The sequence below is a fragment of the Lycorma delicatula genome, chromosome 13 (genome assembly GCF_047948215.1).
Source record: "Lycorma delicatula isolate Av1 chromosome 13, ASM4794821v1, whole genome shotgun sequence".
Lineage (NCBI taxonomy): Eukaryota > Metazoa > Arthropoda > Insecta > Hemiptera > Fulgoridae > Lycorma > Lycorma delicatula.
Window position 1 is genome coordinate 14,622,536 of NC_134467.1, and position 26,650 is coordinate 14,649,185.

A 26,650-nucleotide genomic window follows, 5' to 3' on the forward strand; every position below is an offset into this window, starting at 1 on the left:
TTGAATGGAAATTATATTTGTAGATGGTTTTTAATAATCATTCAAGAAAATGGTACTGTTGTAATACTTTTAATAGATTTTTTTTCTTTTACAGGATCTTAGGGTAGAATCAGTGGAGGAAAATATGAAGAATATAACCCCGTGAAATATTCTACAAAGTATGACAATAATATAATATTCAATTTAAAATATGTTCGTGATGATGATGATGATTATGAATTAACAGCAGAAGAAAATTAAAAAAAAAAGAATTTAAATGCAAATATTGTATGTTCTGAGAGGATCTGATGGTCTGGATTGGGTAGTGAATACGAAAGAGAGAAAAAACAAATAAAACAGCGCATCAACGTTATTTGAAGTTTGTTTAATTTATAATTGTATCAGAACTTCAAGAAGAGTTTATGCATCGACTGTAATAATGGAGAACAATATGATATATAACATTTGTGTTGCAAGAACAGAAGATGTAACTAAGAACAATTGAATGAATAAACATTACAATTACATTCACAAAAAAAAAAAAAACATGAATTCAGACACATAATTAACTTACAGTACGAAAACACATAACACGATGAGCCTTAACGAGCATATTTCACTTTAAAAAAAATCTAATTCTAGCTTTTCCGACAACACAGAAACAGCTGTGAGCAGAAAGTAAAACATTAAATAAAGTCTTTAGATAACTAAAATCGTGTAAAGACAACAAGAGAACAGTATACACAGCACTGAAGCTAACACACCCAACGCACACAGAGAACCGACTGGCCACATCTGGTAACGGCATTCGCACACAGGTCACCATTCATTGATTTGTTGACAAACCCTAGTCCATTAATGCGAAATCGGCAAAACTGTCGTTCTCAAACAATGTTGTGTGCGACCTTGACCACAAACTGAACATTGTGGAAAATATTTGATGTTAAAAGTAAATTATTAGATTATTATTATGTTAGATATTAGTAAATTATCATTTTCTAATGATGTTATGTTTGTTTGTTTAAAACACGTTTAGCGCCAAGGTGCTTCTAAGGCAGCCAGCAGACTATCATGTCGTCGTCTGGTAGTGCCATAGAGGCGCTCTGTGCGTTTATAGCAGTTGTAGTCTTTCGGTTATGTAGTTAAGCATTGTTTATTTTCATGGCGTGTTACTTGTGCTTATAGAGAACATGTATTTGTACTTGGTCTGAGATTTTTTCTTATTCTTTGAGTATGACTAACGATCAAATTGCAGTTCATTCACAACAAAAAAAAAACACGTTTATTGGCACAAAAGGTTTTGGCAGATGAACTAAAAGCAATTTTAGGGTGTGATAGTAGTGATGATGATCTTGATGGGGATGATGACTACTCCGATTATTGTTGGGGGGATAGTGATGATGAAATGGAAAATGTGATTTTGATAATATTATCAATAATAATGATACAGTTTATCCTCAATTAAATAAAAATAAAAAGCAGTTAAAAGAAAAACCGAAAATTACGTGTAATGGATCACCTGATATAAAGAAAATCGACTTTACTGGAAATTCTGGTATACTTCAGCACATACTGAATGAAGGTAAGCCTACAGATTTTTTTAATGTATTTACAAATGATGAATTTTTTTGATCATATTTTAAAGGAGACAAAGTTACATGGTAATAATTTAAAAAACGAAATTTCCAAGTCCAACAAATCAAAATCCCCAAATCACCTATATTATCTCGGAAAGAACTAAAGAGGGAAGAGTTGCAAATATTTCTCTGTCTTCTTCTTCATATGGGAAATATTAGATTGAATTGTTTGAAAGATTATTGGCTTATTCATCGGCTGTATAAAATACCTTGTTTCCATAATTTTATGGGGAGAAATAGACAGATGACAATTTTGAGTTACCTTCATTTCTGTCATTTTCTTCCTAAACAGAAATTACAACTGATCATTTGTATAAAATAAGGCCTTTATTGAAATTATTTAATAACAAAATGAGTGCACGGTATTATCCTATAAAAAAAATTGTGCATTGATGAATCGATGATTTTATGGCATGGTCGTTTGATTTTTCACCAATATATAAAAAACAATAAGCATAAATATAGTATCAAATTTTATTTAGTGATCGAATCTGATGGAACATTTCTCAAAGTATTTGTCTGTACTGGCATTTTAGATGATACGGGTGTATAAGGGCATCCTGCTAATGTTGTCTTACATCTGATTCAAGAAAAATTAATGTCTGCACACTCCGTTTGCATGGACAGTTTTTATAATTCATTTCATCTATCTAAAAAGTCGTTAGAAACTGGTACATACATAACTAGTACTTTTCGAACAGACTGAAAAGATAATAATAGATAAATAATGTTGCTGAGGTAAAATTTAAGATTGTGGAACCTATATGCCAGTATTCAGAAGGGGTAGGAATCGGTAAATGGCAAGACAAAAGCATCATGTATTTGAAAACAAACTTATTTTTTTTTGTCTTCAGTCTTTTGACTGGTTTGATGTAGCTCTCCAAGATTCCCTATCTTGTGCCAGTTGTTTCATTTTGGTATATCCGCTACATCCTACATTCCTAACAATCTGTTTTACTTATTCCAAACATTGCCGGTCTGCACAGTTTTTCCCATCTACCTCTCCCTCCAATATCAAAGCGACTATTCCAGGACACCTTAAGATGTGGCGTATAATTCTCTTCTTTTAGCTGTATTTTTCCAAATGTTTCTTTCTTCATCAATTTGTCGCAACACTTCTTAATTTGTCAGTTTATCGACCTGTCTGATTTTTAACATTCTCCTCCTATAGCACCACATTTCAAAAGCTTCTAATATTTTCTTCTCAGGTACTTCGATAGTCCAAGTTTCACTTCCGTATAAAGCTCTGTTCCAAACACATACTTTCAAAAATATTTTCCTGATGTTTAAATTGATTTTTGATGTAAGCAAATTATATTTCTGACTGAAAGCTCATTTCGTCTGTGCTATTTGGCATTTTATATCATTCCTGCTTCATACATCTTTAGTAATTCTACTTCCCAAAAAATGGAACTCTTCTATCTCCATAGCATTTTCTCATACTATTTTTATATTCAGTGGTCCATCTACTTTATTTCAACTACATTTCATTAGTTATAGAGAATATTTACTAACTTACTAATGAACTTATAGAGACCGAAAATAGAAGAGGTCAAAAGAAAATGAGACTAAATGCTACAGCAATGTACAATAAGTATATGTTGGGCATAGATCATCAAAATCTAATGTTATTGTATTATCCCAGTGCCCAAAAAACGATATGATGGTTTAAAAAACTAGACTTTCATATTATTAAAATGATGTTACAAAATTCTTTCAAACTTTATTGCAAGTACAAAAATACTAACATTCCTTTTCATGATTTCCGATTGGCTGTAATAAAGGAATTGTTGCCCAAAAGTTCATCACAAGAAGAAATAGCGCCTGGTCCAATTGATCAAGGAAATCATTAGCAAATGTGATTATAGTGAAAACAAGGACATGTACTTTAGAAAAAATGACATCTATGTGCAAAAAATGGCAAGTTGAAAGATATAATATACTTCTTGTATAATACGTCTTTTAAGACGTTCTGATCTTCCTGGTTTGTAAGACGTTCTGATCTTCCTGGTTTGTGTTTTGAATGTTATGAACCATACCATACGTAAAGGTGTTAGGGCTAAACTCTTGCGTTTAATATTTCTAGATATGAAAATTAAAAAAAAATGTTTCTACATTCTGTGCATCAGTTTTTAAGTATAAGAAGTATAATAGCATATTTCATTCACAGCATTTTTTTTTTTTTAAATATTTGTGTAATCTCTTATTTTTGCTTAGGTTTGAATTTTTGGGTGTATGTGTAATTAGTTCACACTATCTTAATTTTTTCACTTTTATTGCTGATAATTATTATTACTAATTTTCTTGCTATTGTATCTGCTTATATAATCATTAGATTTATGTATAATAAACAAAATTGAAAAAACATTCACTTTTGGTGTCTTAATTTTAGCCTTATTTTCTTGTAAAATAAATATAAATAAATGTACTAAATAAGTACAAACTTTGTGTCAGTACAGATAAACCAACACTGTAAAAAAACAACACACGTTAATTTTTTTTTAATCTCAACAATGCCGGCACCATAGACATCCACTGCTCCTATAACTAATGTTTTCGTTCAAGGAACTAAAAATGCCATAGAGGGATTTTTGAAGAAATTATCACTAAAAATGTAAAATATGTTATCCTTTATTTGTAAATCTAGGTTATATTGATAATTAAATCAAAGTAAAAAAAAATGCACAAGTTGGGATTTTTGAAGAGTATGATGATTTCTTCGTGGTATTGAACGTGTTAAGAAGTCATAATAACATTAATACGAATGAAAGGATATTTACGTGTAATTATTGTCAAAAGATATTAAATGACACAAAAGTATTTAATTGTCAAAAAACTAATTTAATGACAGATTTTAATACATAAAAATGAAAAAAATTATTTGTGTAATATTTTTCAGAAATTGTTTTATCGTAGATCACATTTAGTAATACATTTGAATGTACATATGTATAAAAAAAATTTTGTATGTATTGTTAAAAATTAGTTTGTAATAAATATCATTTGACCGCTCATTTAAATTTATGTACAAAAGAAAAATGTTTTTCATGTAATTTTTATAATATGGTAAGTCGTTTTTTTTTGTTTTTTTTTGTCTTCAGTCATTTGACTGGTTTGATGCAGCTCTCCAAGATTCCCTATCTAGTGCCAGTCATTTCATTTCAGTATAATACCCTCTACATCCTACATCCCTAATAATTTGTTTTACATATTCCAAACATGGCCTGCCTCACAATTTTTTCCTTCTACCTGTCCTTCCAATATTAAAGCGACTATTCCAGGATGCCTTAGTATGTGGCCTATAACTTCCTTAGTATGTGTCTGCCTCTTCTTTTAACTATATTTTTCCAAATGCTTCTTTCTTCATCTATTTGCTGCAATACCTCTTCATTTGTCACTTTATCCACCCATCTGATTTTTAACATTCTCCTATAGCACCGCATTTCAAAAGCTTCTAATCTTTTCTTCTCAGATACTTTGATTGTCCAAGTTTCACTTCCATATAAAGCGACACTCCAAACATATTCTTTCAAAAATCTTTTCCTGACATTTAAATTAATTTTTGATGTAAACAAATTATATTTCTTACTGAAGGCACGTTTCGCTTGTGCTATTCGGCATTTTATATCGTTCCTGTTTCGTCCATCTTCCAAATAACAAAATTCTTCTACCTCCATAATCTTTCTCCTCCTATTTTCACATTCAGTGGTCCATCTTTGTTATTTCTACTACATTTCATTACTTTTGTTTTATTCTTGTTTATTTTCACGCGATAGTTCTTGCATAGGACTTCATCTATGCCGTTCATTGTTTCTTCTAAATCCTTTTTACTTTCGGCTAGAATTACTATATCATCAGCAAATCGTAGCATCTTTATCTTTTCACCTTGTACTGTTACTCCGAATCTAAATTGTTCTTTAACATCATTAACTGCTAGTTCCATGTAAAGATTAAAAAGTAACGGAGATAGGGAACATCCTTGTTGGACTCCCTTTCTTATTACGGCTTCTTTCTTATGTTCTTCAATTATTACTGTTGCTGTTTGGTTCCTGTACATGTTAACAATTGTTCTTCTATCTCTGTATTTGAACCCTAATTTTTTTTAAATGCTGATCATTTTATTTCAGTCTATGTTATCGAATGCCTTTGCTAGGTCTATAAACGCCAAGTATGTTGGTTTGTTTTTCTTTAATCTTCCTTCTACTATTAATCTGAGGCCTAAAATTGCTTCCCTTGTCCCTATACTTTTCCTGAAACCAAATTGGTCTTCACCTAACACTTCTTCCACTCTTCGTTTTACCTTCGTGATAGTTTATTTAATCATGTTAAAGGTAAACGTAAAAATAGTGTTAATCCAATAGATATAAATAAAAAGAAAATATATATTTGTTAATCTATACTATTATATAAAGAGTAAAAGGTTTTTGTTTGTTTAGGATAAACAAAAAACTACTTGATCAATTGCAACCAAATTTTTACTTACTTTTTCGGCATAACTGAGAAGGTTTTTAGATATATTTCATCTTGAAAAATCCCCCCCCCCCAAAAAAAAAAATATATATATTATATATATGTAATAGTGGAATTTGCCAGTTGAAGCACAAACTGTAATGAATCGAATGAATGATCTGTGAGTCTCTATTACTGTGTGACTGGGTTTGAACTGAATGATTCGAATGAAGAATTTTACAAAAATAATAGAATTAAATTTACGTTAAATAAAATAATATTAAATAAATTAAAAAAATATCTGTTAAATAATAATGGGTTTCCTATGAGAACTGCAGGTGAGGCTAGAGTGGTGACATATGCGAGCACGTAGTGGGAGGCTAGACGAATCACCTCAACTGGTAACAAACTGGGTACTGTTTTGGGAGGTGCAGTGCGGTACTCTTATAATATCTGTGGAAACAATCATGTGATTTTCAAAAGTTAAATAGGGTATTTGTTACTAGGTTGAAGGCTAACTTTTACATGTGTTAGGTACACTCTCGATGTAACAGATCACAGTTATAGAGAAATTTATATATATATATATTGTTTGTTCATTATTTCATCACGCAAGAACCCACCGACTGATTACTTTCAAATTTACAGGATACATTCGTGTTATCCCAGGGAAGGTTTTGAGCCATCAACCAAGGCCCTTGCTCCCTTGAAGATTAAGATATTAGAAATATTTAATTAAAATATTCTTCGTTCCCAAGGAGGGTTAAGTTGTGAATTAAAGATATTCATTAAGGAAAATATAGATAAATCCTTTTTTACTTCATTGTTATTGTTCTGCTAACATTGCAAAGAAATAACACATCATTTAATGCTTTTAACTCAACGATCCGATAAATCAGATTACTTTTTCTTGGTCCTAAATGATGACATTCCAATTTATCAGATTTTATTCTATTAATTTCTATAAAATTTTGAATTATGGTTAAATTATTATCTTTACGTGCTTATATTTTAAGCAATTCATATCACAGACTTAAATTGAATCTTTTTTTTATTTTATAATGTCGTAACAGTTTCTTTTTTATATCTAGAGTAGCATAACTTCCTGTTCCATGATGTGATCTGTGTATTATTATATATACCGAACAAAGTAAAATATTTATTTAACTTAATTTGTGTAGGAAGAAGGCAAATAATATGAAGTCCTTTATAGAGATGGATGTAGGAACTAACAGAACAGAGATGATAATTATAAAAGGGGTATGAAAGCAAAGGTGAGAGTTTCAGAACAGTTGGATATTATAAATGGCTTGAGTCAGAGGAATCACTTTTGTTTGTAATTACAATGAAAAAATTGTAAAGAAGTTAAGCAAAGTTTAATAGAATGAAAACATGGGCTGTTGGTGATGATATCGTCTTGCAAGGTAAAAGTGAAAATAACTCTTGGGGAATGCGGTATGAGGTATAAAAATAAGTAACAACAGTAATACACTCGCAGTAACTAGAAAAAAGAAAGTTTAATAAATATTAAAAATTAAAAACCATTGCTCTATCTTTAATATAGGATAATTAAAGAGCATACAGGTGACAAATTTTGTGTATAGTAAATTTTTTATCTTTTTATTTATTTAAACATATATATATATATATATATATATATATATATTTAGTATTTATAAACCTCCAAATACACATATATAAAGTGATCTTACCTGCAATCTAATAAGACTTTTTCAAATCCTTTAGATTCATCAGCTATTAAAAATACTATACTTAACATTAGCATTGAGGTTCTTTGTCAACCATGTCGTAACTGATTAAAATTATTAGTCAGTTGTTAAAATTCTATTATACAATTCTACCAATTTAAACAGTTCATCCTTCTCAAAATTTACCTGGTGGTTTTTTAAATTGGAATTTTTATATTTATAAAAAAAAATATAATTTGTAAAGTTAAAAACAAACTGGAGCATTTGGAGAAATATTATATTTATAAATATAAAAATTTCAATTTAATAAATCTTCAGGTAAATTTTGAACAGAATGATCTGTTTAAATTGATTACAAATAAATAATATCAATCTATATCAAAATAAACAACAGAATTATTTTCATACAACTTAACATAATATTTCGGCTTATGAGAAAGGGATTTATTGTGCTTCTGTTACCATTTTTAATAAATTAATGAACCATGTAAAAAATTTTCCATGAGTTTATTTAAAATACAATTAAAAGATTTTCTTTTATCAAAATAATATTACTATGTTGATGAATTTTTAAACAATACTAAAAGAAAAACCCGATTTTTATGCGTCTGCATTTGTTATCATTATTTTTCTACTATATAAGAATTTAAAAACCAAATGCCAGGAAAGTATAACTACTATTTTGTCAGTTTTTTATCTTATAGTTTATTTTATAATTATGTGATGATTGTAATGTATAAATTACATACAATCAGAATAAAAGATCAATTTATTCGTGTGATTTGCTATGGGCAGCTGTGTTTTTGTTCATGTATATATTGGCAGTCACTAATAAACAATTCCTGGTATTTCTCAGTTTCTGATTTGGTGGCTGCACAGAAAGCCTAAGCTACATCTGAGATGCTAAAATAAATTCCATCGTCTATGTATTTATGTATGAGAAAATAATATACAGAATGATTCCAAATTGCACGGCAATCTCTTGCCGTGCAATTGGTTATTCTATAACCAATAATATCAAACAGAGTTCATATAAACATAGGTCAGAAAATCGTTCGGTAATGATTTTTGGCCTGTGAATCATTTAGCCTTGCTTTCTGCTTCCTCTGTGAAATTAAACCATACTAAAATTCTTGGAATATAAATTGAGAGGTAAATTTAATGTCCTTTATGGTTTTTGATGTAAGAAACTGAATTAAAACAGTCCCAGACTTCTATTTCTCTCAGGTTATAAGAAAAACAGGGTAAAATACAAAAATCTTTTGTTGAAAATATTCTTTTGTAGGTTTGGAATAAAATAACTTTGTTAATTTACCCCTAAACAAAAAAAAAATTTAGTTTGTAGAAAATTTAATTATGAAAAAATTGATTTAAATAACATCTATTAAAACTAAATATACATTTGAGACATTAGAGTTTATTAGAAACAAAATACACAAACTGGATCAGAAAAGTGATACTTTTAAACAGAAAAATTTTCATAAAAGTTTGAACAACATAATGTAAATGTAAATAGAAAGAAAACTTATCAGTAACAGAAAAAAATTAATAAAAAATACACTTAAAAAAATTAAAATCACATACTTTATTGTTTCTTCTTAAAATTATTATTAAATATCAAAATGTTTTGATAAACTGCAAACATTTCTTGAAAGCTTTGTTCAATATGGCCATCATTCTGTTTAATGCATAGTTCAACTTGGCAAATCCATGCTAGCCAAACACATCCAATAGCATCCATTATTATTCCTACTAGTAGCTCAAGCTTCTATTATACAATGTCTCAATTCTTCTTGTGTGTTAATATGAATAGAATACACTAACGACTTCATTCAACCCCAAAGGAAACTGTCCGTTGGTATGAGTTCAGGAGATCGAGGTGGCCAATTTACTGGTCTGTTTTGACCAATCTATTGTTTACTAAATGTGTTACTTAAATGATTAATCACACCACAATGGTAGTGAACAGGTATGTCTTCATTGCAAAACCACATCTGCACGTTGAATATTTTTTAAGAGTTTCATCAGAATTCTTTGCAAAAAATACAAGTATCATTCTACATTGAGCTTTGGTGGTAAGAAAAAAAGGATCTATGAGACTATCACCAAGAAAACAGACCATACATTAAACAAAAAAGTGCTTTGGAGATGACTTATAGCAGTCTCATAAGGATCTAGTAAAGGCACTTACTTTTATACAGATTTGAATACTAGATCGTAGAATCTTTGGTGGTTGGGTTTCAATTAACCACACTTCTCAGGAATTGTTGACCTGAGAGTGTACAAGACCACACTTCATATACATTCATACATATAACTTTGAAGTAATACCTTACAATGGTTGTGGAAGCTAAACAGGAAAAGAAAAAAGTCTTATAGGGACTTTCTTCTGCCCAAGTGTGAGGGTTTTGATCATTTACAATGCCATTTTTTTGTAAAACAGGATTCGTCAGTAATTAAAATATTATTTAGGTAACCAGGATGATAGTCACATTTTCTAATTAACTACTGACAGAATTTCATCTTTTTATAAAAATCATAAGCGATACTTATTTTCAGCGGTTCCAGAGTTGTAGCCTAATGAAGTATTTGAATGTTAGAAGGTTCAAATCAAGACTTCATCTTTTTTTTTTATATTTAAATATATTAATTTATTAATAATTATTAACCTCTGATTGTAAAAACATTTTTACAATAATAATTCAATAATAATAATAAAAATATCAAGTTATTTATGAAATAAAATTTTATGTACTTTGAATTTTAAAAAAATGTGTATATACAATTTAATAGGTGTACAAGGAAGTCATGTAATGTCCATATCAGATTTTTTTTATAAACTTTTTTTGTAATTTGACTTTGTTAAATTAATAGAAAGAATAAACATCCAATTTTTACAATCAGATTTCAGAGATAAAAATTGCAGTTTACTAAACAAATACTATTTACGCGCAGAATTAAAGGTTTTCGTTAAAACAATTAATTTATTTACAAAAACTAAAAAAAAAAATGATTACTTTTAATAAATTAATCTTCCCTATTTTTTTGTCATAGCTATGTTATATACGTATTTTTCTACAACTCTCGGTTTTTAAAAGAAAAGTTAGATAATTTTACTAATAAAATTGGATAAATATTAGTAAAATGATTTTTAATTTTAAATAAAATGTGCACACAATATCAAATTTTTGTTAGAAAAATTGAATCTTAGCTACCTTTAATCTGTATTTGCGATTGATTATTGGCAACATTGATACAGATTTGTTTGTAGGTTATAGATAGCTTAATATTCGTTGAAGTTGTTTATTATGATTGTTTGGTATTAATTATTGTAAGTGTATTGATGAAAATTGTTATTGTGTAGTTACTATATTAGTTTTTTATGATCAATATATTTTTATGGTTTTTAATGTCTAATATTGTATGTGTTTTTAAAAAAATGTTTTTATTGACTTCTTCAGTTTAAAAATATATGTTTGGTTAAAAAAGACAGCCGTTTTACGAATTAAAATTTTTATTAATTAATTTTTTTAAATTTAAGTTTTTTGTAACTTTTGACTGTTAATGAAATTCGTTTATTTAGACCTTAATATCTAACTCAATTGAAGTATTATTCTGTTTTAATGTAGCTTAATTTAATATAAAATGTTAAATTCTACTTGTGTAGACGGTATCCTTTTTTATATAATGTATTCATCTCTGATAAATGTTAGAACATCATTTTATTTTTTTTTATGCATGCAAATGTTTAGGACTTTTTTTTATGCATATAGTTGCATTTCCATCCGTTTCGGAACAGGTAGATATAATTTATTATTTACCGATAAGAATAGAAGATTTATTTAGAGAGATGTTACTTTTTTATAAAATCTTATATTTTGAAGTTTCAGTAATCTTTATATATATATTTTTTTAGCCATTATTTATGGCATTACATTAGATGATATAATTTTTTGCAGGTAATGGATGATTCATGTGTAGATGAACATTTAATATGTAGCGATAAACAGGATGAAATTAAGGAAAATTTTCTTATCAAAACAGAAGATAATATTAAGAAAGAGAATGTAAGTCGATTACTTATTTATGTTTTGTAACATATTTTCAAATAATAACATAGATTTTTCTTCTTTTTTTTACTATAAATTTGTCATTTATTTTTTGGTTTGCTTATTATGCAGTGCTCTATAACATGTTGCATTATTAAGTGCTGTAATATTTACCACCAAAAAAAAAAACCAATTTCGTATATAAAACTGTTAGTAAATCTTTGTATGACAAAAAAACTGTGAATAATTACCAACCCCTGAAAAACACGAAGTATCCCTAAGAGAAAAAAAAAACAGTTGTTTCTCCCTGAATCAGAAAGAGATAGATATTTTTAAAATTACTAAGTAATCATAAGAGTAAAATAATGTTACTCCAAATAATATGTTGCTTTTAATGATTGAGTGTTTGGTTTTTAGTGTTTTTTTTCTAAACCAGTTGTTAGTTATATTTGAAACAACCCTGTGGCGAGTAAAAATCAATTTTTCCCAGATTCAGAACAGTTGTTTTTTGAGAGATATCTTCACACTGTAAGTCATCTTCAAGACTTTGTATTATTTGCTCTTTTTTTTTTTATTTTATAATGTTTTTGTCATAAGGATATTCTCTGATTCTTTTGTAATGAAATTGTTTTTTGATAGTTGGAATATCAGTTATTTTGGTTATAATATCTTTAATCAAACATTTTTTTTCATAATTTTTTGATACATGATACTATTTTCTGAACCCTGATAGCTTATGCCACCTAACAAAATACGCATTGAAAAATGGAGATTTCAATTTTTCTTGATTAGAAAAGAGTAAAACATGTGATTGTAGGCTGTGCCATCTGACTAAATATATACAAAATATAATTTACTTTTTTGTTTAACGTCTGGGACTACCATTAGGTATTGCGGATGAGATGATGATTTGTAGTGTGTATAAAAATGCCATGCCTGACCGGGATTCGAACCCAGGACATCTGGATGAAAGGCCGAAATGCTACCACAAAACATAGTTAAACATAAGGTATGAGACACCGAACACATACATATATATGAACATTAACATCTGGAAAATTTCCATTCGGTTTTTTGGATTCCTTAGGTGTTGAAACATCAAGAGCTGGTGAAAACCACATATGCCTAAATTGTGAACAGATTACAATATTTTCCCTTCTAGAGCTACAGCGCTATCTAACAGGAAAGTAAAATTTAGAAGGCATTAATGAAAATTAATTAAGCACATATTTTTGTACAAACTAAATGCAGAGAAGAATATTGAAGTATTTTTAATTAGTATTATTAAATGATACAAGACTTTAATATTCTGCATCATCATACACTTTGTTGCATCTCCATCATTTTGTTGACGAATTTTTAAAATGTAAAAATTTGTCAACAGAGTAATATTTTTTTTTTTTTTTTTTTTTACATTTAAGGCCGCAAATGACCACTTTAGTCAGAATAATTCAAGTCTTTTTTGCCGATCTTTTGGCCTTTAAGTTCTTAGCTTTTACTTTCTCCCAATATTTAGTCATTCTTAATGATCTTGCTTTACGATCCTCTTCTGAATAAACCCTTTTTGTATAATTAAAAGTTCTTACTTTAAAGTCGGTATTTGGATCTTTAATAACAAATTTTAATTTTTCAGATTTATTAAGTAAATCTTCGCAAGTAAAATTTAATTCTAGCATGTCTTCTTTAATTTCTTTGATCCATACGGCGGATTTTTTTAAAGACCAAAATTGATCGATAATTCTCTTAGTAATCCTATCCTGCGGTAATCTTAACAAGTGTGCACAGAAAGAAATTCGCTTCTTTTTCATAGTATCAATTAAGGATTCCAAGTTTTCGTACAGAAATTTATTAGGCGATAATCTGTACTGATTTTCACGTTTATATTTTTTGTTTATGCAGGTTCTAAGAATCCTGCGTTCAACTTTAAGCAAAGGTTCGGTCCTATTTTTCTGATTTAATCTAAATAAAGTCTCGCTCGCGTAAGTAATTACCGGTTTAACCACGGTTTTGTAATGTCTAATTTTAGTGTTAATTTAGAGCTATTTTTTGTTGTAAGTATTTTTGGTTATTTGTAGCAGTTTAAATAATTTATTAAGTCTTTCAGTCCGATTTTGTTTTTCGTTACGATTACAAGTAATGATCTCTCCAAGATATTTAAATTTTCTACAAGTTCTATTTTGTTTCCATTAATAGTCATAGAATTAATAACTAAAGGATCTATAGCCATCATTTTAGTCTGTTCATAAGAAATTTTAAGTCCAATTTTATTCGCAAGTTCTTCTATACTTGTTATTTGTATTTTGGCTTCTGCGATACTATTAGCTAATAAAGCTAAGTCGTCGGCAAATCCTAGGCAATTTAAATTTAAGTTATTATCTCTTTTGTATCTTATGTAAATATTTTTTGGATTAATTTTAAACCATTCGCGCATCAGAAATTTTAGTGCACAATTAAATAATAAAATTAAAAAATAAAATTCGCCACGAAACTTTGTGGCGAATTTTATTTTATTATAAAAATTAAAAATAATTTTATTTTATTATTTATAATAATATAAATAATATTATTTATATTAAAGAAAATGTTTTAAAGTATTTTAATGAAATCGGTGGGAGAAGTTTTCAAATCGTTCTGCAATTTATTAAAAATGGCAATGGAAGTGTGATAAGATCTTTCTTGTAAACTGAGATATTGCATCCATTTACACGAAAACAGTTCTGTTGTCTGTATTGAAAGAAGTGGAGGATTTCTAAAATATTTTTTAGAAGGGCTATTTTTGTTAGCAAAACTTACATATGGATAAGTTTTTTAAACACATGATAACATTTTTATATTTCTAAATTTCAATCCACTTAATTAATACTTATCAATGCTAAATAATAATCTGAAGCCCTTTTTTTATTTTTAAAATTGTTTCTGATTTCTTGAAGAAGCCCAAGAAGAAGATGAAATTGTTCTCGAGATAAATACACACAAGCATAATAAATATTTACTAATGATGAGAAACTTAGAATTTTAAAAAGGCACTTCAAAGCAGAGTAGTACAGTCTTTTTTTTTGTCAAATACCAAAATGTTTTTCACCATAATTTTGATGTAAGTAGAAATTAAGACTTTTTTTTTGTAGAATTTTCTATTCGAAAACTTTTAGTTTTTCACTAGCTTTTTACTTTCTGGTTTTATGGATTTTGGAGGCAAAATGCAATCAGTGGAAGTCTATTGATTATTCTCGGTTGTGAATTGCATTATATGAGGTTTTGACACATTTAGATTTAACCATTTAAAATAAGACCACTAGGTGAATTAAGTTATTTCACTTGGATGTAGATTTGGCTTTGTTACCTTAAACTAAAACTGATCTAAATCAGTTTTCTTATTTCATACTTGTACCTTTACATCTTGGTCCAAATGTATAAATACTTGCAAAGTTTTGTTTCATGTTACAGGAAATCGATGCAAAACTATATTCACCATTCCAAAAAGAAGAAGAAGAAGGCATGCTTGATATTGAAACTAAGTACATTCCATCTGAATTAGGCGTTTTTGAATTTTCCAACGTGATAAAATCGGAAAATACTGATATTAAAACTGAAGTGGTAAGATAAATTCATATTTATTTTTTTTTGTAGGAAGAATTAGGAAGCCTATCTTTACTTGATTGTTATTTCAGTCATTAGGCTTACTATTTGGGCACAGATTAATAAGAATCCTAGGATTGAGTACCTTTTTCCTTTCCAGATTACACTGCCGCTATAGGCCTGACATCATTATTTTAAACCTAGTATTCTCTGACCTATATCCTGCAGAATGGAAAAAGGATTAAATGATTAAGAAAGAGGAAAATTGGCCAGCACTTTTGATATTGATTCTTTGGCACCTCTTCTGTCTATCTGGATTTCTTAATAGCATGTACCTGGAGTCTTTTTCTAGGAAACTATTCTAATATTAAATTATAGCTCCTGCGTAGACAAAAAAAAGTTTTGGTGCACTATATGGCTGGAGAAATTTTCTCTCAATTCAAAAAGTTTTTAAGACATGAGCAGAACCTTATTTTTGTGATAGAACTTCATTTATGAACAGATGTTTATTTTTTGTCACTTATTCTGTTGAAAATAGTTTTTTTTTTTTAAATTCTAATTATAATAATTAAAATTACATATTTCTACATGAATTTAGTTGAATCTCCTTCAATTGTAGAGTGCAATTTGATTTTTGGCTGCTCAGAAAATGGAGACTACCAATATTTATCATGAATTAAAGCAGTGATAACTGTAATGAATGAATGAATGGATGAGTGGTATTTGAGAAAGTTTAATGTTGGATGAACAGAATGGAACGCAAGGATAGCAGGAAGGAGTTTGTTTTCTCCCTACTAAATGGTTTATCAAATGAAATAATTCAAAATCTTGATATTCTGTTTTATCTTGTAAAAATATTTGAGTACCTCCTTGTAATAAATCCTCCTTCCTCATAAAATGCTTTGTAATATTTAAATGACCCTTCAGTTAAGTATTATTGATACAATAAATGGATTTTTATGTGCTCATATACATCGATTTTAAATATAAAAAAAGGTTCCGATAACTGGTGGCACTGTACCAGGTAGTGCCAGATATTTGAGGTTTACTATGTTTAAAATTCATTTAATTAGTGTGACAGTGGGGTATTTTATTTATCATTATCTTGTTGAATAATTTTTTTCAAATTGAATTTACCTAAATATTTCTTTATATTGATGTTTATAATGGTTGCAGTTTACAATCTTCATCAGGACCTACTTTTAATCTTACTTTTCCCTTTTAATTAATGATTTATTTTTATTGTTGATGAATTTCAAAACATTTAGAAAGTTAAGTACACTTTATAATGAACAGTTTTATGTATATCTATATATAATGTTTTTATTATTATCTTTTATGACCGCATAGGATCACTTTAGTCCATTATCCAAGTCTCTTCGATGACACTGTTTGCTGCCTTGCAGTCTTTTTTTTTATAGGTTCTGATCTTTGTGCACTTTGTTGAGATGTTTGTGTTGTGAGATCTGCATCCTGTCTTAGTGTTTTTCAAGTCAAGATTGTACTGTAACTGTTTCAGAAGTCTTGAATCTTGCATCCTCATGATATGCCCAAAGAATCCTAGTCTCCTCTTAAAGCATGATATCAGTGATGGGTTGTAACTTTTTGTATGCTACTTTGTTGGGCACAAGCCACTACTGCCCGTCTTCATGGTACTTTTTACCAGTTCTTTTATTCGATTTTCTGGAGTCTTAACTGTCTTTGTTTGCTCAGGTGGAAGAGTGTTTCTGCTGCACAAGTGGCTTCTGGTTTTATAACCGTGTTGTAGTGTCTTATTTTTGCATTTATGAATAGACATTTTTTATTGTAGGTGTACCAGGTTAATTTTTGAGCTTTTGCTAGTTTCTTTCTTCTTATTTGATGTAGGTTTTTTCGTTTAGGTTGTTAATTATTTCTCCGAGGTATTTAAATTGGATTACTGTTTTGATTTTATTTCCGTTTGTTTACTTCTTTTAATATTGTTGGTTTTTGAGGCATAATTTCTTCTTTTCAAATGATATTTTGAGGCCAATTTTATTTGCAATGTTTCGAGTTCTAATATCATAATAATATTATGTGATTTAGCTTCGTTGATGCTGGCAGTTCCAAGTCATCAGCAAAACCAAGGCAGTTTGTTTTTATTTTTTGACTTATTTCTACTTTTTGGGGACTTTTTTACCCATTTTTGGGTACATTTTTTTACCGACTCCCTCATTACCATTTCTAGAGCACAGTTGAATAATAGCAGTGTGAGCCCATCACCTTGGCGCAGTCCTGTTTTGATCTCAAATGGTTTCAAGAGCTCACCTCTGAATTTTACTTTTGACAATGTGTTTGTGAGGGTCAGTTTTATCACGTTTATTAATTAAATATTTAGTCCAAGGTGTTTTCCAACGATTTTTAGTAGGGATTTCTGTGGATGCAGTCATAAGCTTTCTTGAAATCTACAAATGTTATAGTCATGTCTCTGTATCTTTTGTTGTAATCCATTATTAGCTTGAGATTCATGATCTGGTCTGGACAGCTCCTCCAGGGTCTGAAACCTCCTTGGTATTCTTATAGTTTCTTGAGTTGTGAACCGATCCTATTGAGGATGATTCTTAAAAGAATTAAATATGTTTTGTCGAGGAGTGATACCGTGCAATTGTTACGGTCTTCAGCATCCCAATCCTGTAGGGGAAAGACACCCACCTTGTGATGTACCGGTTGCCAACCCCCACCCCCACCATTCCGAGCCCCCTGATGGGCTTTACCGGAGGTCATCTTTAGTCCCTCTAACTGATTACATCTCACAGTCATCAGCCAGGCCTCAGTCGGGATGCCACCAATGTAAATGCTTCGGCAGACATTTGCATCAGTAAAATACAAATCAAATTTCGCCTTCACATAGGTCTCAAATGGACATCTTTACATCCAACCTAACGTGATTCCCTCAAACTAACTGACCAAAACCACGGAAGCGCGGTTAGGGTCTATTTTGTCCCCTTTTTTGTGTAGCAGATGATTGAGGGCTGTCGTCCAGTGTTCTGGTAGCTTCGTTGATCCAAATGTTTACAAGGAGTTGATGAAGAGCAAGTTTTGCTGATCTTCCTCAAAAGTCCTTAGATCTCTACAAAAGTCAGATCTTCTCCTGCTGCTTTGAAATTCTTCATCTCACCCAGTGCTTGGTAGACTTCTTTTGTTATGGGAAGGTTGATTTTTTTGTTGGTTTTGCTATTAGGGTGTTGGTGTTGAAATTTAGGAGTTGTGTCAGTTCTTCCCAATTTATGAGTTCAAATATTTAGCTAGGATTTCCGTGTTGTCTTTATTGTTATGGGGAGTCAGTTTATTGTTTTTCAGTAGGGTTGGAGGTTGGTACTTTTGAAGCTGATTTTTTAAGGTTTTGTAGTAGTCTCTTGACTATATTACTGAATTCTTCTATTGACTTCAGTATGCCTTTATGGTATCGTCTTTTTATTCTCCTTAAGCAAAAGCTTACTTTATTTTTCCACGTAGTCACCATTTACAGGTATACATTTCTTCCAACAATGAACAAGTTTCCCATTCTGTCAATGAAGAGTACGGTTGGTCTTTCCTCAAACGAGGGATCCTTTAGTTTATCATCAGTAATAAAATAAGTTCTGTTAAATACCTCTTCAGTTGCAGAAAGAAGTGAAAAGTAAGATGCTAAATCTGGTGAATAGGTTCACTTGTTTCTTTGTACATTTTGTTTTCCCGTTCCAGTAAGCATTACATTTCAGCCATATGTATAAATATGTTTATATTAAAGAGTTCCCATCATCAGCAGTTCCTGGTTTTATGCTATTCTCCATTCCTTTCTATTCTGTGCCAATTTTATAAAGTTAAGCTATTACAACCTCATTTACTTGTTTCATAAATTTGAAACTTAATCTTTTTTTTACAGTTTCCACCTTGTACACATCCCTCCATCACTTAATTAACTAACCTTGTTTTTTTTTAATTTATGACCCACCAATCTAGTTCATCTCTTTTCAAAATTTTACCATAAAAGAATTGTTGTAAGATCACATCAATTAGATTTTAGCAACTCATCTAATTTTTATCATCTTCCTTTGTCTTTTTTCTATTGTCTATTATTTCATTATTGTTAAACTATAATATTACGTTCCATGCAAATATTTTAAAAATTCTCTTTCTACTTTTAACGATTTATACTAGTGAATTTTTTTTTAATATATGAAAGCCTTTTGATATCCATAGTACTATTTGTCCTTTGTAATCTACACTAATCCCTGAAAATTAGGTTCTGAAACCTGACTAATATTATATATACTGGTTTTTAGAATTATAAACAAAAAACCTGGCAGAGTTGTAGGTTTGAATCACAGTCAGGTTGTGCATTTTTTAATGTGCCACAAAGGTCTGTTTCTCATCATAAACTAAATTGGTGTAATTAGGTATTAGCCTGTTTATCATTATTATTAAATTAATTAATAGAAATATGATCTTATAAATACTGTTGTTTATTTAAACTATTTTTTGATGAATGTTCATTATGCCCGGTGAATTAATAGTAAAAGCGATGAACCTTTGCAGCTTCGTAGACTGAGGATTGTTTTTTCACACGCCATGTGCAAAACCAAATGGAAATAATTTTTTTTAGACTTTTTAGCACATTACGTTGCTTAAATTGAGTCAGATGATAAAATTATTATTTTTTTTTTTAACAGGATCTTGATGCAGAAATAATTAAATCAGAGTCAGTTACTGATGAAAGAGAGATAAGTCATATTACTCATACTGGTAATAAAATAAAACAGGAATATAGTGATGAGAGACTGAATAGTAGTGAAAAACAGCAAAAAAATATTAGTGATAATATTAACAAATATAAATGTGAATACTGTGATAAAACGTTTAGGCTTAAAAGTATGTTAAATACGCATATCGATTTTCATTTGACGGAAAAAAAATATGCGTGTAATTATTGTGATAAACGTTTTAATTATTTACGCTGTTTAAAGACACATTATAAATTTCATAATTCGCATACTAACGAAAAAAAATATGCTTGTGAGTTTTGTCCGAAAGTTTTTAATGTAAAACGTTCATTGAAGTCGCATCTTTATGTTCATAGTGAAGAAAAAAAATTTGTTTGTAATTATTGTGGTAAATTTTTTGGTGATAAGTGTCATTTACGAACGCATATTAATACACATACGCATGAAGAAACGTTTGCGTGTAATGTTTGTCAAAAAGTGTTTACGACAAAAGGTTCACTGATGCGTCATCTAAGTGTACATATAAATGATACTGAGCATACTTGTAATATTTGCGATAAAACATTTACACAGAAATATACTTTAATGACACATATAAATAATTTGCATATAAATGAAAAAAATCTTAAATGTAGTTATTGTTCAAGATTATTTGTCAGTAAAATCCATTTAAACGCTCATATTAATCATCATACTAAAGAGAAAACTTATGTTTGTGATTTTTGTAATAAATCGTATTATCGACGTGAAAGTTTAGGTTATCACAGAAGAACGAAACATCTGAATGGAAAGTAAATATTATTGAGTTAGCCGTTTTAAATAAATTTCATTACAAACACTTATTGTAAAAAACTGTTGATAGATTTCACATATTATTTGTTGTTTTGTCTACACTTCGTTTATGCCAGGCATCTGCTATCTTGTGCTGTATGATTTATTAACCAGCCTTTGTAGCAGGTTGGTCTTAACAGTATGGCTTGCGTTGTCATTATTTATGAGGTGTTATCACAGAATCCCCAGACTTTGTCAAAAAAACACATTAACCTATTCAGTTGAAAATAGTTACCATCCCCTTTCAATAATCTCCTCGGTAAAATACAGATGGTACAGACGAATAGGAAATGCACTTTTTCTACAACCTCTGCCGAACTGAAAGCAAAAGAAAAAATATTCGACGTTCCTTTTAATGTGTTATAATGTATTACGCAGAATTTTCAAAACAGTCCGATTATGTATTACGCAGAATTTTCAAAACAGTCCGATAGAATGTGTAAAAGAAAATATAGTCTATACTTTCTACTTGGACTTCTCATAGTAAATTTGTATTTTTTTTTTAAATTTTATAGATTCTGGTAATTTCTTATTTTCTCTGTTATATTTTTTGTTTTATATTAAAACTAATATTAATTTAAATGTTTCTTAATTATTATTTCTTAGTTGTTTAATTTTGGAAAAATTTACTTAACACTAAAGAAATCTGACTTTTTTAATTTTTTTTTTTTTTTTTTTTTAAAAACCTTGATAAATACCTCCCAAAAATAAAATATTTAAAAGATTACTTACTATTAACCATAATAACATTCACTGTACTTTCTTTTTAAGAAATTTCACTTTGGCTTTTACATAAAATTATGTCTGAAAAATTGAATTATCATAAATTTTGTGCATGCTGGGTGCCTAAGATATGCAAAATCACAAGATGAAACATTTGGGTAGTGCATTGGAATTTTTGACTCTGTATAGAGGACAAGTTGATTTCTTGAGCCGTATAATCACTGGGGACAAGATATGGGTGTTGCACATAACACTTGAATCAAAACAACATCTTATGGAATGGCAACAAACTTCATTACCCAGAAAGACAAAGTGCAAGTTGGTATTTTCTATTCAAAAGATCATGTCCACAGTGTTTTGTGACAAAAAAGGAGTTTTGTGAGTCATATTCCATTCAGAGATGTATAATCAGTATTGATGACTATTACAAATGCAGAAAGATTTCATTATGTGATCCAAAACAAGTGGTTTGTTAACCTGGGTTGTTCTATAGATTCATGACATTTACCTACATGTTGCCGCCACAACACAAAATCTCATGATCTTCAGGTGTATACAGTTTGATCATTGCCTGTACAGCCTTCGGCTTTTCCTCTGAAGATTACATCAGCTCCGGAAACCTATTTCTGTATTGCCTCATGTAGCAACTCAGCAGTGTTGTCTACAGTTTTGATGCAAATTTGCACTTTGTCATTCCTGCTATTCCTTATGGACAGGATATCTTTTGTCACCTTATTGAGAACCTCCTGCTTAACTGACCTCAGTTGGTTGGCAAAGGACTTCCCCACTAGATTTGATAATAACAGTCTTGTGTAAAACAGGCATTCTTTTTTTTTTCCTGTTTAGTCTCCGGTAACTACCGTTTAGGTAATTCTTCAGAGGATGATATGTATGAGTGTAAATGAAGTGTAGTCTTGTACATTCTCAGTTCGACCATTCCTGAGATGTGTGGTTAATTGAAACCCAACCACCAAAGAACACCGGTATCCACAATCTAGTATTCAAATCCATGTAAAAATAACTGGCTTTACTAGGACTTGAACGCTGTAACTCTCGACTTCCAAAATCAGCTGATTTGGGAAGACACGATAACCACTAGACCAACCCAGTGGGTTAAGACAGGCATTCTGGATTTGTTGAGCTTGCCGTATCCAACCCATTGACAAAAACTGCAAACTTCCTGTCTGAGCGTCTTGCCAGGTACTCTACAAGGGTACAAACACAAAGGTCGATCTTGTTGGATGGAACTCTTGACACCGAGCCTGGCTGTGTCCGACATCTCCATGATTTTTAAGAGCTGCATCTACACCTTGCCCCCCTTAGAGTCTACAAAGACCACAAAGGTCTGACACTAAATTCCACTGCGTCACTTGTGAGAAACCCGACAGTGGGTTGATCTACAACAATCTGACCTGGTTTCACCTGACCCCCCTCAGCAAGTGGTCAAAGCCAGGGGATGCTGGTAAAGGCCTTCTGCACATAGATATCCTTCATGCTGGTCGCCCAGTCGATGACAACTGTGTCCATCTCGTGGTAGTTGCAAATGGATTGCTGCACAAACCCTGACCTTTCGAATTAAACCGCATGGCCAGCTTCTACAGACAAAGCTCACAACCTTCTTCCATCCCCTGTGAAATAAGGGAACATATTTCTTCACTTCCCTGATTCCTTATTGATTGGGTGACTGTTTCTGCAATTGTTTTTTGTCTGATGACGTATTCTGATTCCTTGTAAGGGAGAAGGTCATCAGCCACTTTAAGAAGAAGGCTTTCCTTAATCTCTTGCTTAATTTTGGTGTTACGCTGCACCAAGTTGTGAAGGGTCTTGATCTCCGATACCAAGCTAGAGATAATGGTATCAAGTCCTAATGCTAGGTAACCCCCTGATCTGGTCTTGTTTGGAGTATTGGAAACTATTTTATTTATTATATGATTACTATTTTATTTATTTGATTAGACATTATAAAAAGCAACTATCAGATATGCTTAGTCAATCACCACTACATTAAGACACAATCATCTATATCTTAAAACCTTCCTTGACAGTCGGTTTTGTGACTATAATGTCAAACAAGTTATTAATATGTGCTTGCATCGTAGAGGGAATCATTCTATAATTAAGAGATACAACTTATGGTGCCTTATTTTTTGATAAGCACCTCAACTATGGTAGGAAATTTGAAGAAAGATAGAGTAGGGTGTATTCTTAAAAGAGCAATAAAAATTTTACATGGGTATGTTCTTAATTACCCTTATTTACTGGAAATCTTTTGTACAAAATACAAAGCATTTTGATTGAGTTAATTTTAAAATGTTTATATTTTGAATTAAATTCCAACTTTGTGCTTGATTATAGGAATTTAGCTTGATTTTTAAATAAACATGGTACAACGTCATCTAGTTCACCGTTTAATGTAAAGTGAGACTTCATTTTCTGTACTTAGAAATCTAAGTAATTTTAATATTTAATAATTTTGCTGTTTTCTTTATCGGTATTTAGATTAGATGGATTTTCTGAAACAATGGGAATTTAAAAATTTTCACCGTGAGTTTTGCTGGGATTACAAATGTTTATAAAGAATATTCTATTGTATGTTTATGTTATTAGAAATTTCAGATGCATTAATTAAATAGAAATAACAATTTTTTTAAGTAAGCTATTTCATTTTTTCTTATCGAGTATTGTTTATTGATTGTTTTATAAATAAAGATCTTCATCTTTACTTTAAAAGTACCACATTTTTTTAATGTGATTTTAGTTTAAACTTGTCACTATTATAAAAAAAATCTGTATACGTATTTTTTATGTTAATGATATAAAATTTCAATATTCACTGGTTATTACTATTAACCCTAAAAAAAGTATATTGTTCTCAAAATAATAAATGAATAAAAGAAGTCTTGTATGTATGTTGATTATTCAGTTATGATAAAATTTGTTAAAGGACATTTCTCCGTAAAGGAAATGTCTTATTCTTGCTTTTCACCGATTAATAATATAAAAAAAAAGCAAATTATGAATAAGTAAATAATAATAATAGAAAAAAATATGTGTAAAATCATTTATGACCATAATTATTACAGTTAAAATTACAAAAATAATACTTGGGTATAAATTATATAGCAACAATTTTAAATTAAAACAAAGACTAGCAGAAAAATTTTGTTTTAAGATTCATTGAGTTATAAAAAGAAGGGAAAATTCATGGATCATACATACATTAAGACTTGTAAAATTATTTCTATTAGTAATAACTTTTAAAATCTGCTAAAATAAATACTGTTTGTTGTAATAAGAAATGTAGATGTATTTTGTAATTATTTACTTTTATAATTTTGTATTTCCATTTTTTTTAAATACAAATTTGTTTAATATTTTTTTTTTATATATAATGTTCAGCATTTTTTTATATAAGCAGTTTTATATATAAAGAAAAACAAACCAACATACTTGGCATTTATAGACCTAGAAAAGGCATTCGATAACGTAGACTGGAATAAAATGTTCAGCATTTAAAAAAAATTAGGATTCAAGTACAGAGACAGAAGAACAATTGCTAACATGTACAGGAACCAAACAGCAACAGTAATAATTGAAAAACATAAGAAAGAAGCCGTAATAAGAAAGGGAGTCCGACAAGGATGTTCCCTATCTCCGTTACTTTTTAATCTTTACATGGAACTAGTGGTTAATGATGTTAAAGAACAATTTAGATTCGGAGTACAAGGTGAAAAGATAAAGATGCTACGATTTGCTGATGATATAGTAATTCTAGCCGAGAGTAAAAGGATTTAGAAGAAACAATGAATGGCATAGATGAAGTCCTACGCAAGAACTATCGCATGAAAATAAACAAGAACAAAACAAAAGTAATGAAATGTAGTAGAAATAAAAAAAGATTGACCACTGAATGTGAAAATAGGAGGAGAAAAGATTATGGAGGTAGAAGAATTTTGTTACTTGGGATGTAGAATTACTAAAGATGAACGAAGCAGGAGCGATATAAAATGCTGAATAGCACAAACGAAATGAGCCTTCAGTCAGAAATATATTTTGTTTACATCAAAAATTAATTTAAATGTCAGGAAAAGATTTTTGAAAGTATATGTTTGGAGTGTCGCTTTATATGGCAGTGAAACTTGGACGATCGGAGTATCTGAGAAGAAAAGATTAGAAGCTTTTGAAATGTGGTGCTATAGGAGAATGTTAAAAATCAGACAGATGGATAAAGTGACAAATGAAGAGGTGTTGCGCCAAATAGATGAAGAAAGAAACATTTGGAAAAATATAGCTAAAAGAAGAGACAGACTTATTGGCCACAATTATGGCATCCTGGAATAGTCGCTTTAATATTGTAGGGAAAGGTGAAGGAAAAAATGGTGTTGGTAGGCCACGTTTAGAATATGTAAAACAAATTGTTTGGGATGTAGGATGTAGGGGGTATACCGAAATAAATGACTAGCACTAGATAGGGAATCTTGGAGAGCTGCATCAAACCAGTCAAATGACTGAAGACAAAAAAAAATAATGTTCATAAAGTCACGCAACCCACTTGTAAAACAAATTATATTTAATTAATGTCAAAATTAATGTAATTATATGACTCGTGTAATAAAGCAGATTTTTTAATTTTTTTTTTCTTATATATCACAGTAAATTTTTAATTGCCACCCTTGAATGTTGATATCATTTCTTTATGTTCTGTGCAATTTCCTTAGAGTTGCTATATTAATATTAAAGATGTTTTCTGTTATTTTCTTTCGATTCATCCAACGTTTGCAGGTCATTGAAAACGGTACCTTTTAGACATCTCCGTAAATAAAATTTTGTATCTGAGAGATACAGGATGGCTACATAGGCAACCATAGAGGCTTTCATAGGAAATTACTTTATTATCAAATATTTGTGTATCAATTCTAGTTGAATTAGCAATGCAATTTATTTGCTGTAACCAACAGTTTTACTCTTCAGTTTCA

General features: G+C 29.8%; 1 protein-coding gene across 5 annotated transcripts; it reads left to right on the forward strand.

The window, feature by feature from the left end:
* Positions 1 to 11,029: 11,029 nt before the first annotated feature.
* Positions 11,030 to 21,544, forward strand: LOC142333877 (uncharacterized). Of its 5 annotated transcripts, XM_075381457.1 has the most exons (6): positions 11,076 to 11,105; positions 11,734 to 11,841; positions 12,712 to 12,832; positions 14,754 to 14,917; positions 15,268 to 15,417; positions 20,070 to 21,544. In XM_075381457.1, exons 5-6 carry the CDS (start codon positions 15,319 to 15,321, stop codon positions 20,913 to 20,915), a joined length of 945 nt encoding a protein of 314 aa, XP_075237572.1. In that variant the 5' UTR covers positions 11,076 to 11,105; positions 11,734 to 11,841; positions 12,712 to 12,832; positions 14,754 to 14,917; positions 15,268 to 15,318; the 3' UTR covers positions 20,916 to 21,544. The 5 variants fall into 5 exon arrangements, with proteins under 5 accessions (XP_075237570.1, XP_075237572.1, XP_075237571.1 ...); XM_075381456.1 differs by lacking the exon at positions 14,754 to 14,917; XM_075381455.1 differs by lacking the exons at positions 12,712 to 12,832; positions 14,754 to 14,917 and having other exon boundaries at positions 11,030 to 11,105; positions 20,070 to 21,542.
* Positions 21,545 to 26,650: the final 5,106 nt, after the last annotated feature.